The 14,571-nt window shown below is 37.1% G+C and overlaps 1 protein-coding gene across 2 annotated transcripts in view; it reads left to right on the top strand.

Annotated features, from left to right (window-relative positions):
• RASGRF2 (Ras protein specific guanine nucleotide releasing factor 2) overlaps positions 1–14,571 on the top strand; it is a 236,307-nt gene that overhangs the window by 110,916 nt on the left and 110,820 nt on the right. For both annotated transcript variants that reach the window (XM_077759868.1, XM_077759867.1), the window contains exons 10-12: positions 5,332–5,492; positions 6,398–6,464; positions 7,013–7,149. In XM_077759868.1, the coding sequence (XP_077615994.1) occupies positions 5,332–5,492; positions 6,398–6,464; positions 7,013–7,149 (365 nt within the window). The remainder of the gene's footprint in view (positions 1–5,331; positions 5,493–6,397; positions 6,465–7,012; positions 7,150–14,571) is intronic.

The following is a 14,571-nucleotide window of genomic DNA, read 5'->3' as shown; positions in this document are numbered from 1 at the left end:
TGGAACCAGGATTAACCTTTAATGTAGTTTTGGTTAAGAACGTGCCAATTACATGTGAAGATATTTGCATTTCTGTTGCCTGCCAAAATATACTGCTTAAAATTTCTTTTTACCTCATCGAACAAGACTTATTTGTGCTGTGCACATAAATTTTTGCACAGAATACTTAAAAAAGTTTCACACGTGCTGTTCTATTTTCCATTATTTATTTATAAAGAGAGAACTTACACATATGTTAAAATTGGGAAGTTTATTTTAGGAAATGATAACTTTTCTCAGTTTTGGCTTCTGATACTAATTTTCCTTTAAATATAGTGGAATATAAGGCTGACAGCATCAGGCCTTCCTAATTCCCCCTCTGTTCCTCCGCAGAGACTGTATTCCAGTGTTGGCTTTCTGCCTTCCTGGCACTTGCCTGCCTATGTGCCTTCACGTGTGCTTTCCCCAGCCTGGGGACTGGGAATGCCCTTTTCCATCCCTTCCGTGCCTATTGAAGGTCTGCTTGGCCTTCCAGGCTCAGGTCAGACACCTTTAGGAAGCCTTTTACAAAGTTCCGCTTCTCTTTCTCTCCCCTTCCCTCCAGTTAGAATGAATTTACCTTCCTCCTGGTTTCATGCCCCTTGCTCCTGATGCATGTATTTCATCCTCTTGTGTATTATAGATACATGTTTGCATGCCTGTCTCTGCCAGTAATTGTAACTCTGAAGGGGAGTGTTTATGAATTCTCTCCTGCCTTATCTGTTGTTTTCCATTATAGATATCTGAAAGATGGGCATTGGATTAAATTGAATTACTTGTTGAATTGAAGTCTTGATTGTTAGATGTCTTATTTTGTATTTTTCTTGCATTTGGAGTTCACTGAAAAAATACTAATTGACTGAAGCTGTATAATATGCGAGAATGCAAATAAATGTTTCTGTAACTAGCATTCTATTTCTGCAAGGGCTTTTGATTGAAAAGTATTATGCATAAACATTTATTTCTATAAACTGAGATTGCTCTTATCTAAGTTTGAAAAAACATCTATAATGAAAAATGCTGGAAGGTTGACTATATTGAATAAGTCTTTTTTTTCAATGCACCTGGCGGAAAAACACTCATGAGCCATGTCTCCCTTTGATTCATGTCCAGATGTTATTTATTGCTTTTTCTGTGCCATGTGTTTAGAGCATTTCTGTCAGGTATTAATACATCTGATGTTATTATTGTATTGGTGTTGATATAATGATTTGCCTTTACAGTATTTTTCTGTATTTTTGGTTGGTTGGTGTGTTTAGGAATTATTCAATAAAATTGACTTTAAAAAACTAAGACCTTAATCTGAAAGTAGAAAGTAATCCAATTGCATATAATATGGGAAGTTTACATTGTTTGGCTTTGGTTGCTCCTATTATCATTTTTACTACATACCCTTAAAAGACTTCAAAACCCATTGAGGTGGGTTTTTTATTCTTTTAAACTTTGATAGATTCCACTTCCTATGAAATGGACTACAAATGATTGCTAATTGGCTGCTCATATTTGTGTTATTTACTTTTAGGGATGGTATGAGGTATGTTTCTGTGTGTGTGTGTGTGTGTGTGTGTGTGCGCGCGCGCGCGCCTATGCACAAATATATGTGTGGTTTCAACTTTAAATGAATGTTTATTTTGAGGACTAGAAAGAATGAGTCATTCAGGTCATCGGAAAGGCCTCTTTAAACTAGGGGCATCAGATAATCTTGAATGTCAATCTATGGGAATTTAGTGATTAAAGTAATAGAAGTTTTATTGTACATCTATTCTAATCATTAAACAGTTGATGAGCAGGATGCAAAGGACTGTATCATAATGTCGTCTGATAATGTCATTTATGTTCCAAAAGATACTCAAAGGTTGTTGAACTGAAGTGTAAGAGTCTGAGGCAGTAATAGGAAGACAGTATAACTGTGTCACTGGAGGTCAAATTCTGTCTCCTCCACCTCCTTGCTGTTGGGTATTGCACAATTTACTTAACCTTTCTTTGCCTCAGTTTCCTTTCCTTAGGTTGGAGTTAATAGCACCTAGCTTTTAGGGTCATGATGAAGATTTAATGAGTTAATGCCCGCAAAAGCATCTAGACTCGTGCCTGTGAGAGTATGACATAAATTAAAAGACCAAGATCTAAATTTTGGAATGAATTTCTATTTTTCAATAACATAAAATATATATGAACAGTTAGTAGAAGATGAGGCACTCTAAATTAACATTTTGCCCAAAACCCATTATGCATAGCTAACATCTTGTGGAAATGTGAATCAGGATAATTAAGTGAAGGTTACTGATCAGAGCAAAATGCATTGAGAATGCAGACTCGGACCTCTGTGGTACCTTAGCCATTCCCAGATTCACGGTCATGTCCTTTTGGGGTAGCAGTGTTCTTCGGAATTGTAGCATGGTGGCTACAAATATTTGTACTTTCTCAAATGCCTAAGCCAATAACCTGGAAGTTGCTCATCATTCCTTTTCACTACTGAATGGAATGAAGAATAAGGGCATAGCCAGTCCTGGATACCTATCTTTGGGAATTTAGTGTTTGAAATAACAGAGGTTTTGTTGTAAATTGACCCCAATTATTAGGTTGACTGATAGGGATGCAAGGGACTGTGTCATAGCAATGGTCTGATACTGAGGAATGACTAATACAAAATATTTATTTAATTTGCACTAACTAGAGAGGAATCTTCAAGTCTTAGAATTGTTTTGAAACACCAGGTCAAACATAAAATGAAATATAAAAACACCCACTTAACATATTTTTTCCAGGATGATCATTTTATAGACCGAACAATAGTGTTGAAATTCCTCACTTTTAATTCTGATGTATAGACTTCTGTATAGACTAAATATACGAGATGAACAGTTACAGATTAAACATATTAGTGTATCATTGACAAGGAAACATTTTTTGTACCTCAAAGTTGTAAGCCACAGTATTTCAAATATATGAGCTAACGTATTCTATAATTACTGATCTACAAAATTATTAAATGCCAGAAGCACTTAACAACACATTATATTGAATCTTCACACACTTGGTTATAACTTTTCTGAAAATGACTCCTGAACCTGTTTATCCACCAGGACATTGGTCTTCAGCTCCACTCTTTCACTCTGACCTACTTGATCTCACGACTCCCCATGGCAAAGCTAGAACGGACGGTTTTTTCCCATCCCATCCCTTTCCAAGTGTCAGTGTTTATGTTGCTGAATCCACTGCCATCTCTTGGCAGTGTGGCTCACTCAGGTGTGATCTTAACATGGCTGCTCAGCCCCCTCAAGCCTCAGTTTCCCTTTTGTGAAATGAGGGGCAAACCAAGTCCCCCGACAGAGCTCCTCTGGCTTTGATTCCACCCCATGAGCCCCATGAGAACAGTCCTTCTGCTATTACTCACTCATTTACTTCTATGGGCATTCTGCCTTTTGCTGTCCCCACCCCTCCTCTGCTCTTCAAATTTAATTACTTGCTGCCTGTGCTCTCTGACAGCTTGCTCCTAACTGCCTCACCTCCTTTCTTTGCTCTCATTCTCCCTTTGGTGGAGTCAAGCCTTCTCGTGCCCTTTGTTCCTGAGGCCCACGGCCTCCCCCAGGACTACTTCTGGGCTATTCTTTACATCCCCAAATAGCTGCCTGCTCTGCCTCTGCCGAGCAGTCCCACCTAAACATTCACCTGATGAGATGGAATCTTCACACGGAGGCTCCATCCTCATCTACCCGTGTCCCCAACTTCAGCTCTCTGTTAAAAAGTAGACGCTGTTTGGAATATTCATGTGCTAACACGAACATTTTGTGACCCACAGCCGTAGTTTTACCATTTTACACAAACAAACAATTTTAGTGGGGCTTTCCTCACTTATCAAAGTGATCTGTGACCATTAAAAAAGATCAGGAAACAGAAAATGTATGAAAAGAAAATGAAGTTGCCTGCAATCTCATTTTTTAGTGCTGACCCTGTTAATAATTAAGGGTTCTAATGAAACTGATATGTGCCTTTGTACGGCTGCATTTTAAGTAGTGATAGATTGAAGAAATAGTAGTAATATCACAAACTCACTGATATCACTATTTTAGAAGTCAAGGTATTGACAAGAATCTTTCCTAATAATATTTTTTTGGGGGTTTGCTGTCTAACTTAGATTGGAATTTTATTTGGTAGGGAGAGGGAGATCATTATTAGGGTGAACTTGTATAAAATCTATGTAGAGCTTCTCACGTTGAATGGAAGACAAGTTTTGTTCACAGGAATGCTCTGGGTATAGACTCTATGAGTTGTTTTCCATTTAAATTTCTCCAAATTTTTATCACACATAATTTAAATATAATCTGAAATAGCTGTCCTTTAAAAATTAACTAAATTGCATTGAATTGTTTAATTTGTTTATTTTTACAATATACATGCATTGTAAATTTTATTTCTTATTAATATGCTCTTTGTCTACCTACAGTGCCTTAGGAAAAATAAATTCCACTTTCTTTTTACTATGTTATTTTATTACTATAGGCAATTATACAATATATTTTTCTTTTTTAAATTTCTTTTTTTTAGCTTTTAAAAATGTTTTTTATTTATCTTTGAGAGACACAGAGACAGAGCACGAGCAGGAGAGGAGCAGGAGAAGCAGGAGAGGGTTTCACAGAATCCAAAGAAGGCTCCAGGCTCTGAGCTGTCAGCACAGAGCCCAACACTGGGCTTGAACTTATGAACTGTGAGATCATGACCTGAGCTGAAGTCAGACGCTTAACTGACTAAGCCACCCAGGCATTCCATGTATTTTATTCTTAAATAAATAAGTTGTTTGACATTAGATCACTAAGGGACAGATGACAGAAGTAACTTGTTCTTTGAATTCAATTTGGCCTTCTTTCAAACTTATTTTACAGTTTATTAATAATCAAGTGTGAAGTGTTTTACAAACATAGTAGGGATTAGGGGTGACTGGGTGGCTCAGTTGGTTAAGCAGCCAACTCTTAATTTCAGCTCAGGTCATGATCTCATCGTCCATGGGATCGAGCCTTGCGTTGGGCTCTGAGCAGACCATGCAGAGCCTGCTTGGGATTCTCTCTCTCCCTCTCTTTCTGCTTCTCTCTCTCTCTGAAATCAATAAGCAATTCAAAAAATAGTGGGAATTAGTTTGGCCCTTAAAACACAATGCATTGTCTCTTCTGCTCAGAGTGTAGAGGATTTACTTCCAATGGTACATCAGATACATCCTTGGTATCTTGAGAAGTAGGTCCTAGAATTTATTGCATCAAGAACAGCTCTCACTTGACAAAATTTTAATTGCTGTGTATTCTTCACTTTTGTGATCACCAGGTTCTCTTATTCAAGTACCTTCTGTTGAGAGGGGGAAACTTAGTAAAGTTCGCCTGGGTTCATTGTCTTTGAAAAAAGAAGGAGAAAGACAGTGCTTCTTATTTACAAAACACTTTTTAATTTGTACAAGAAGTTCAGGAGGAAAGCTGCATCTGCTCAAGGTATGAGTTTTACATGACTATTCCATTTATGTTCCATGCACTTAAGAGGGATTGAGGTTAGTTTAATTACGACTTTTCCATATCCGGTATCATAAAACCCAGATTGTCACAATTGCACAGTGAGGTGATGTACAGTTGCTAAGCCTGAAATGTATTTTGTTGTTAATTGAATCCAAAATAATAGAAATTTAAGTGTCCATTTCCATAAAGAAGTGTGATTAAAATCATAACCTAGAAAAAATTACTTGCTGATGATACTGAGCTACAAAAATCTTATTAAATCATGACACTATATTGATATAATATTTGCTAAATCCTATTTTATCTTGCTCTATACCAAGAGTCAGCAAACCATGGCCCATAGCCTGCTGCCTGTTAATAAAATTATATTGGAACACAGCCATGCTCACTTGCTTGTATATTATCTGGCTGCTTTCATACTTTTTAAAATGGCAGATTTGAGTAATGATAGAGATATGGCTTGCAAAGCCTAAAAGATTTACTGTCTGGCCCTTTATAGAAAAGTTTGCCTATCTCTATCTTTTGTTATTAGTACTTAAGAACTGTTATCCAACACCAGGATGATGGCTTTCTGCTTCTTAAAGCACTTCATGTTTCGTGGGCCCAGCTGCATTCATTCTCAAGGAGCCATCTAGTCTTCCATAGGCTGACTTGCTAAATTTATAGCAAGGAGTGAAGGGAGTTGGGGCAGAAGAATTATGAAGTTCAATGAGTTTAATTACTTTTACACAGCTAATTGTAGTTTCGGAATCTACAGAAATTATTTGTGATGCAGAATTGCTGTGCTTTCTTCTGTGGCAATTTGAACATAAGGTTTATAAATCTGAACTTCCCAACTTATTCTAGACTGTCAGCCTTTTAATGAAAAATTGGTTTGTTTCCAGACAGGTGGGGTTCTCTCTCTAATAGAATGTACATTGATTGAGGAGCCTGATGCAAGTGATGATGACTGTAAGTCATTTCTGTCTCTTAGAATTATGGTAGAATAAAAAGGTCTTATGGTTTTTATTTACTTAACATCTAAGGCAAGCTGCTTCAGGAGGCAGGAGAGGTGTTGAGAATAAACTCCCTGAAGTTGTTCATGTATGAAAAGTCCTGTTGAATCATTTAACCTGTGAGCTTTGTGAAAACCATCTTTGGGAATTCACATTTTATTAAATTTGTCTCATGATAGTGACCTTTCAGTGGCAGACAGAGAAGAAATTAAATTAGGGAGTTGTTGGAACTCTGCAGATAATGGAAATTAAAAAAAAAAAAGAATAGGAAAAGAGGAAATGAGTAGGAAACAGCGATCCTAGTCTTGAGTAGCCTATTGATCTCAGCTGCTTTGTCCACTTATGAGCTTAGTAATGGCCTCCTCTTGCCTGAGAAGTGCCATGTGGCTGCAGTAAGATTCTGGACTTCAACGGGCATCCATCATATTTCTAGAAGTCTGTGAAAGTAGCTATCACTCATATTTTTGTATCCACATCTAATTGTTTGGTTTGCATGTGTTGAAGCCAAAGGTTCCGGGCAAGTGTTTGGACACTTGGATTTTAAAATAGTAGTGGAGCCTCCTGACACAGCCCCCTTCACTGTAGTCCTGTTGGCACCTTCACGTCAGGAGAAAGCTGCCTGGACGAGTGACATAAGTCAGGTAAGCAAGTGGCGCTTGCCACAAGTTGTGATTTCGTTTGTTTGCATACGTGTGTGTTTGTTTCACATCATAAATTTGGGGGGAAGAGTTGTAGTTATGTTACTTTTGTTAAACAAAAATATCTGTTTGCTGTGGTCACTGCCATCACCACTGTGTATCTTGCTAGCTGGGATCATTTGTTGTTGTTGTCTGTTTGTCTTTCTTTGTAAAGTTAAAATTTACCTGAAGGTGGGACTTGCGTTTTAGTGTCTGAGCCTTCTTGCGCAAGCCGTGAAAGTAATCACTTGTGTTGAACGATGTTAAAATTGCCCTGTTAGTAATAATTCTCCAGTGACCCCTACTAGATTATCTTTTGCTTGATTCTGAGGTGGGAGAATTGTGAGAGATACAAAAACAGCTAACAAGGGCTGTGATGAGAAATCCCAAATTAAAGAATCACATCAAAGAAATTAAGAAATTAGGAAACAGATTTGCTTACTTTTCTTTCATCCATAATGCCCAATTAAGGGATTCCTGCATTTATTCAGAAATTGGAAATATATAAAAACTAGTCATGATTGGGCTTGGACATTCCTAAATCCAAGCTCCACATGATGTTTACTCCATTAGCCAATATAGGATAAAAATATTCATGTGAGGATAATATTAAAAGAAGGCTTGGTAGTTATCTTCCAGTTGTTAACTCAAGGAGGACTAGGGCAAATGGAAAAAGCATATACTATAAATTCAATTGCCTTCTCCTTTTCTTTTTTTTTTCTTTAGAAGTTTATTTATTCATTTTGAGAGAGAGACAGACAGCACACGAGCGGGGGAGGGGTAGAGAGAGAGAATCCCAAGCAGTCTCTGCACTGCCAGCACAGAGCCTGATGTGGGCTAAACCTACAAACCATGAGATCATGACCTGAGTTGAAGCCAAGAGCTGGATGCTTAACTGACTGAGCCACGCAGGTGCCCCACCTTGTCTTTTTCTTAAGAGCTCATAGTAATTTGTATCTAAAACTTAGGTAAAAATATGAGCTATGTCATAGTTTTCAGATACTTAATTTTTTCTGAGTGACTGAGAACTGAGAGAAAATAGACAAGGAAAGGCAAAATTAATTATTTTGATATGTCAAAGAACTTTCACAGACTTAATCTAAGTTGATCTTTATAATAGTATTCTGAAGGTAAACAGAAATATCAGTTTCATTTCACAGGTGAGAAATCTAAGTTTTGGAAGTCTGTTTGTCCAAAGATACACAACTGTGTTTTGTTAGTCATATCTAATCCATGTCTTTTAGTAGCATTCTCAACATAGTCTACAGAAGTGCTAGATTTTTACTTATATATCCCCAGGACTCCTTTGATGGTGAATAAATAGCTTGAAGTAAAGGCACTTCTTTTATGGCCAAAAAAAAAAGGAATGAAAACATGGGATCTTCTATATTTGCATAATTATATCCTTGTGATTTATTAAAACTTTCATTAGCTCTGTGCTGTATGAATTAATACTTTAGTCTCTGTAATGCATCTCTTGCCTAATGAAATTCTGAATGATTCACTGATTCTATGAATGTTTCTGCCAGGTATCATGTAGATATCAGAGATATGGTGATGGTCTCTGGTCTCAATGAGATAGAAAGGCAGGCCAGTAGGGAAGAAAGGGAAGTGGACAACTTAATGAAACACAGTTTTGTAGGTGTTGTGAAGCCAAGATGAGTAGGAAGACTGGAGAGAATATAAGGAGGCAAAGGTGTTTTTCCAGCTGCTTTCAGCTTCTACCTTATGATGTAATTGGGGCTCCTAATGTACAGAATTGATAAAAGCTCTAAATGACCTTCCTTAGTGTGCCCGGTGAGGCATTGCTAAGGACAAAAGACCCTTGTGTGCATGGATGATTTTATGACTGTATTTTTTTCTTTAAAGAAAGGATACAATGTTTTGTCTGCCATAAGCATCCAACTGAGTCTATTAGACTACATCTTGAGGCAGAAGTATACAACTTCTTCATATTTTTCCAACTCTCTACACTAATATGTTAAATCCTACTAGACGGTATCTACAAGTGAATTGGAGAGTAAAGCCAACAGAAAGTTTACCTTTTTGAATGACAGTGATATAATTCATGAAATTATCGTGTTTAATGGAGCCTGTTGTTGTATGGCTTTGACATGTGTTACTTCATTTATTCAACAAATATATTTATACAGTGATACTGTATACCAGGCACTTTGTAGGCACCTGTGATATGTCATGAACAAAAGAGACAACAACAATAAAAATTCACTGACCTTATGTAGCTTACATTCTAGTGTGAGGAAGATTGAAAATAATAAATGTACTGAATTAAGTACATACTGTTTTATGTTAGAAGGTGATAGGACAGAGTAGGAAGGATTGTGTTACTGGGGGTAGGTGTGGGTCAGTACAGTTTTAAAATGGTGGTCACCTCAGGCTGCAGGAGACATCTAAACAAAGACTGTAGCAGGTGATGGAAATACCATTATAGATATATGATAAAGGGAAAGGCATTTCAAACAGAGGGAAGAACCATTGCAAAGACTCTAAAGTAGAAGGACACTGCATATTTTGATGAATGGCATAAAGTGAGTGTAGTTGAAATGGATTGTGTGAGAGGGAGAATAGGAAAAGAGGAAGTCAGAGAGGTAACAGAGGTCCAACCAGGGAAGGCCTCCTAAACCAATGAAAGAGCTTTAGCTTATATTCTGATTCATATGAAAAGCTATTAAAGGGTTGATGAAGGAATTCCATCATCTGACTTCAGTTTTAAAAGGATCTCTTTTTTTTTTTTTAAATTTTTAATGTTTATTTCAGTTTTGAGAAACAGAGCACAAGCAGAGGAGGGGCAGAGAGAGGGAAACAGAATCTGAAGCAGGCTCCAGGCTGAGCTCTCAGCACAGAGCCTGATGCAGGGCTCCAACTCATGAACCGTGAGATCATGACCTGAGCTGAAGTTGGCTGTTTAACCGACTGAGCCACCCAGGCACCCCTAAAAAGATCTCTTTACCTGCTGTTTTACCTGCATAGACTGGGAGCAGAGGACAAAAGTGGAAGTGGGGAGATGAGTTAGAAGGCTACTCTGATAATCCAGGTGAGAGGTCTTGAAGGCTCAGACCAGTGGCAGAAATGGAGTTGGAGATAAAGCTTTTGATTCTGGATTATTTTTAAGGTTAAACCAACAGGGTTTTATTATGGCTTATATTTGTGGTATGAGAGAAAAAGAAGATTTAAGAATATCTTCAGAGTTTTTGGCCTGAGCAGTGGGAAGAATGAAGTTGTCATTAACAGAGATGGGAAAATCTTTTGGGACAAGAAATTTTGCGGCGAATGATCAGAAGCTTACTCTGGATATGTTCAGTTTCAGAAGGCTGCTAGACATTTGCATGGAGTTGTTAAATAAAAATGGAATATTGAGTTGTTAAGTAAGCAGCAGTCCAGCATTCAGGGGAGAGGTCCAGGTGGGAGAGTCTGTGTCAGTTGGGTGGCATTTATGGTTGTGAGAGCATTGCAACCACCCAGAGAGTAAGTATAGATAGCAATGAGAAAAGGGCCATGTGCTGACTGAGAGGTCATAGAGAACAGCAAGAGGACTGAGAAGTTTCCATTAGTGTGGTAGGACAGCCAAGAGGGTGTGGTGTCCTGGAAGTAAAGTGAGGAAAGTGTACCAAGGGGGGAGTGGTCACGTGTCAACTGCTACTAAAGGCTGAGTGGTGAGTGTTCTGAGATACTTAGCGATTTTGCCGATGCAGGGTTTGATTGGTGGATGGTGGGGACAGAGTACTCCACTGTAGATTGAGCTTAGCCTGATTCCAGGCAGCCCATCTCAGCTGGCTTTGTTTTCTGCTTGAAGCATTTTCATTTTATGGGGGAAATTATATGCTATACATACATTGATGCTATTTGTCAGTCTTCCAATATGTCTCTGGACAGATTCATTTTTAATAAGACAAGCCCACTGAATGCTTGAAAAGGTACTATTTAATAGTTTATTATGTATTTGTAAAAATATGGTCATAAAAAGTAACTAAAAATATTCCCAACACCCAGCACACTAAATTAATGTTTATCAAAGTATTTCTACAGATAACTATAGTAGAGTTGCCTGAGGGTTTTTGTAAGCTTGTAGATTCCTGAGTCCACATTCCATACTCCCCAGCCCAGGGTTAACGAGGTCCACAGATCACTTTTGCACAGTTAAATTGGAGAATCTCTGCCCTGGAAATTCGTGGTTTCCATCTCTAAACCCCCTACAATCCTACCATACAGAAATAATTTTACAGTTTGGTTCTCAGTGTATATATACACCATTTTCACGTTTTGCCTCATTTACATCTTTCTCTGTTCCTTCAGATTCTTCATATTGTTGTCTTCTAATAGACACACACACACACACACACACACACACATTACCACATTAACATACCACTTTTCCAGCTTTTCCTAAATAATTGGATATATTCCACATTTTAGCATTAATATGTGACATGGTGCTAAACATTATTAAGCAGGGACTTTCTTCCCCTACTAAAGTCCTTGTTGGCATATCTTCCCCACAGAGGATAAGGTTGGTACAGAGGACCCGATCGCTTCCACGATTTCACTATTCATGACTTGACAGGTTGCCAAAATGCAAGAAATCTGTAACTCATCATCTCATTACATCATTGGCAAGATACCAGTACAAATTTTTTCTAAGTTGTGTGCCAAGGTTGAGTTTTGTCATATTTATCACATCTTCCTATGTAATGGAAAAGTGGTATGATACTCTAGTGGTTTTAATTTACATTTCTATATTTATCAATGAGATTAACATTTTCTACCATTTCTATTTCTTGGCTGTTTATGCCAAAGTGACATTTATTCCTTGGATCTATCCTTACAGACTAGAGAAATAAACATCTCCTTTCAATTCAAATTATGAATAGGTTCTCCATTATTTTGTCACTTTATTTCTGTCACTTTATATTTTGGTAGATCTTAATTCTTTTCATGACTTGATTTAAAGCCACCTTGCTAAGCTGTTATACCATGTTACACTAATCACATATAGCTCTTATTTAAGACAGTAAAGTAGCTCCTGAGTATTGATACATTCCCAGTTTCACATAAAGAACTCTTTACAAAAATTAAGACTTGGTTTTGCCAGGCCTCTTTCTCTGAAGCTGTAATTTTTAGAAGTAACAATTGCTTGAATGATTAATTACACCTTTACTTACACCAGTAAGGCCATAATTAACTGTTGGCACTTCCAACAAAATGAACAAATGGCTAATAGTCTTGACCAATAATTCTTTCCTTTTCATCTATTTATAGGGAAAAATTTGAGGCTGAGGATTCGACCATTCATTTCAATATAGTGCATTCATTTATGCTTGTCTTCCTGTCATACATAATGGTGTACTAAACAGATTTTTCTATAATTATGGGTATTAACTAAAATGTAGAATTAAAATTCACCTCTGAGCTTGGTTTGGGCAGATGTGTCAAAATGTATACCTTGTGTAGACAAATCCATAGCACTCTCCCATGCTTTCTCCTTAAAATAACTTCTCTGGAATCAAAGGTGAATTAAGAGAGGAAAATTGAATCTAACCTTTCTTTTTACTACTTAGAAGTATTAGAAGGTAAAAAGCATGGTGACACAGTAGACTACTGACCTTTGAACAGGTATTGCCTTAAGCAAGATCCTCAAAAGACTTTGCTGGAGAAGTCATTGTCAACAATTGTCCAAAGACAAGTTGCATCAAAACTACCTGAGCCTATTGTGAACATACATGTTATTCTATTACTCCTATTAATTTCAAGGTTTACTATAAATCATATAAATTTGATACATCTTTAAAGATATGTGATACCTTGCTTATCATGATTCTTCTTGAGTGAGTGACGTATATTAATTTCCCAGGGCTCAGTCACTTTTCCCCAGCACAATTAAAAGACAGGCTTATACGAACATGAATAATACCATGGCTTCCAATATAAATATACTCATACACATACTCATAGTCTAAATTTTTATGGAAGAGAACCCATTCTTCAGTGCAGCATTATTGAAAGTCTCAAATAGAAGTAAGATAAAAGCAGGATACTCTTGTTGAAATAGAGCTGGTGGATCCAGAGCCCCGAAGAGTTCTGTTTGTTCACACTCATGTTGTCACTGCACCTTGTGTATGAAGACTCTAGGAAATGAGGCTATTTATTACACAGGTCTTTTGAGTTGTGGTTCAGACTGCATGTATGTTTTGTTCTACTGAAACTTGAGTGTAAGTGAAAATTCTCTTTTTTTCTATTGAAAATAATTTTAATGCCTCACCCAGTGAATCAGAAAGATTTATGAATGAGATGACACTGGATAATGAGATCGTCCAAAGTAGTCACATACATCTCTTTTGGATCTAAAATATTTATCTCAAGTTCCAATTCTGGTGGTGTGGAGGACGGAGCTAATTTAGATCCCCTCTAGATACAAAAACAGAAGTGCTTAACATATAAAATCAGTAAGAGGGTGCCTGGCTGACTCAGTGGAGTATGCAGCTCTTGATTTGGGGTTGTGAGTTCAAGCCACTTGGATTGAGAGATTACTTAAATAAATAAATAAATCTTTAAAATCAGTGTAATAGAAATTTTTGAATACATTGGTGACATTTACAGATATAAAAGGAAATCTCTGGTTGTCAGAAATACCAAAGAAACTTAAAGTTAGAGCAGAAAGCTTATAAGCTGAAGATGTAGAAACCTGGGAATGATTTTAGATCGAGTATTGGTCTCAATCCCAAGGAGTTTTAACTAAAGGAAGTGAGAGGTTGTCTTTGGCCCCTTAAAGGAATTAAACTTTCTGGTTAAAGCCTAGATTTTGGAAGAGGATCCCCTCTGTGAAATAAGAACTCAAGAACTCTTCCCATTGGCCCGAAAAATAGATAAGGAAGTTTGTTTTGGGTTCTGGGTTTTAAAAAAATCTGCTTTGAAAAAAATGAATGTGTTTCCGACCTATAGATTTGAAATTTAAATGTATAATATTCACATGGTGTGAAAAATCCAAACTGAAGAATTAATGTAAAAGCAATTTTTGAGACTCTTTAAATTGTCAGACTGCTTGGTAGAAGCATACACAAAGTCACTCCATTAGCGTCACTTCTACAATTCAGGGCTCATGACAGTGTGCTCAAAATCAGAAATTACAAGTCTTGTTGGTATATAAGAGAGTCAGAAGCACAGTGAATGATAGAATTAACATTGTTGGTGACAATTTGGAAAAGACTGTGAAATAAGAATGGTTAAAATATAACAAAGCCAGAAAGAAAGAAAGAGAGAGAGAGGGAGGAAGAAAGGAAGGAAGGATGAAAGAGAGCGAAAGAAAGAGAGAAGGAGGAAGGAAAGGAAGGAAGGGAAGAAAAAGAAAAGATTACTATTTAAAATAGACCA

Source organism: Crocuta crocuta, unplaced genomic scaffold, assembly GCF_008692635.1.
Source record: "Crocuta crocuta isolate KB4526 unplaced genomic scaffold, BGI_CrCroc_1.0 scaffold162, whole genome shotgun sequence".
Taxonomy (NCBI): Eukaryota; Metazoa; Chordata; class Mammalia; order Carnivora; family Hyaenidae; genus Crocuta; species Crocuta crocuta.
The sequence above is the reverse complement of the archived record's forward strand: the minus strand, read 5'-3'. Positions and strand labels throughout refer to the sequence as shown.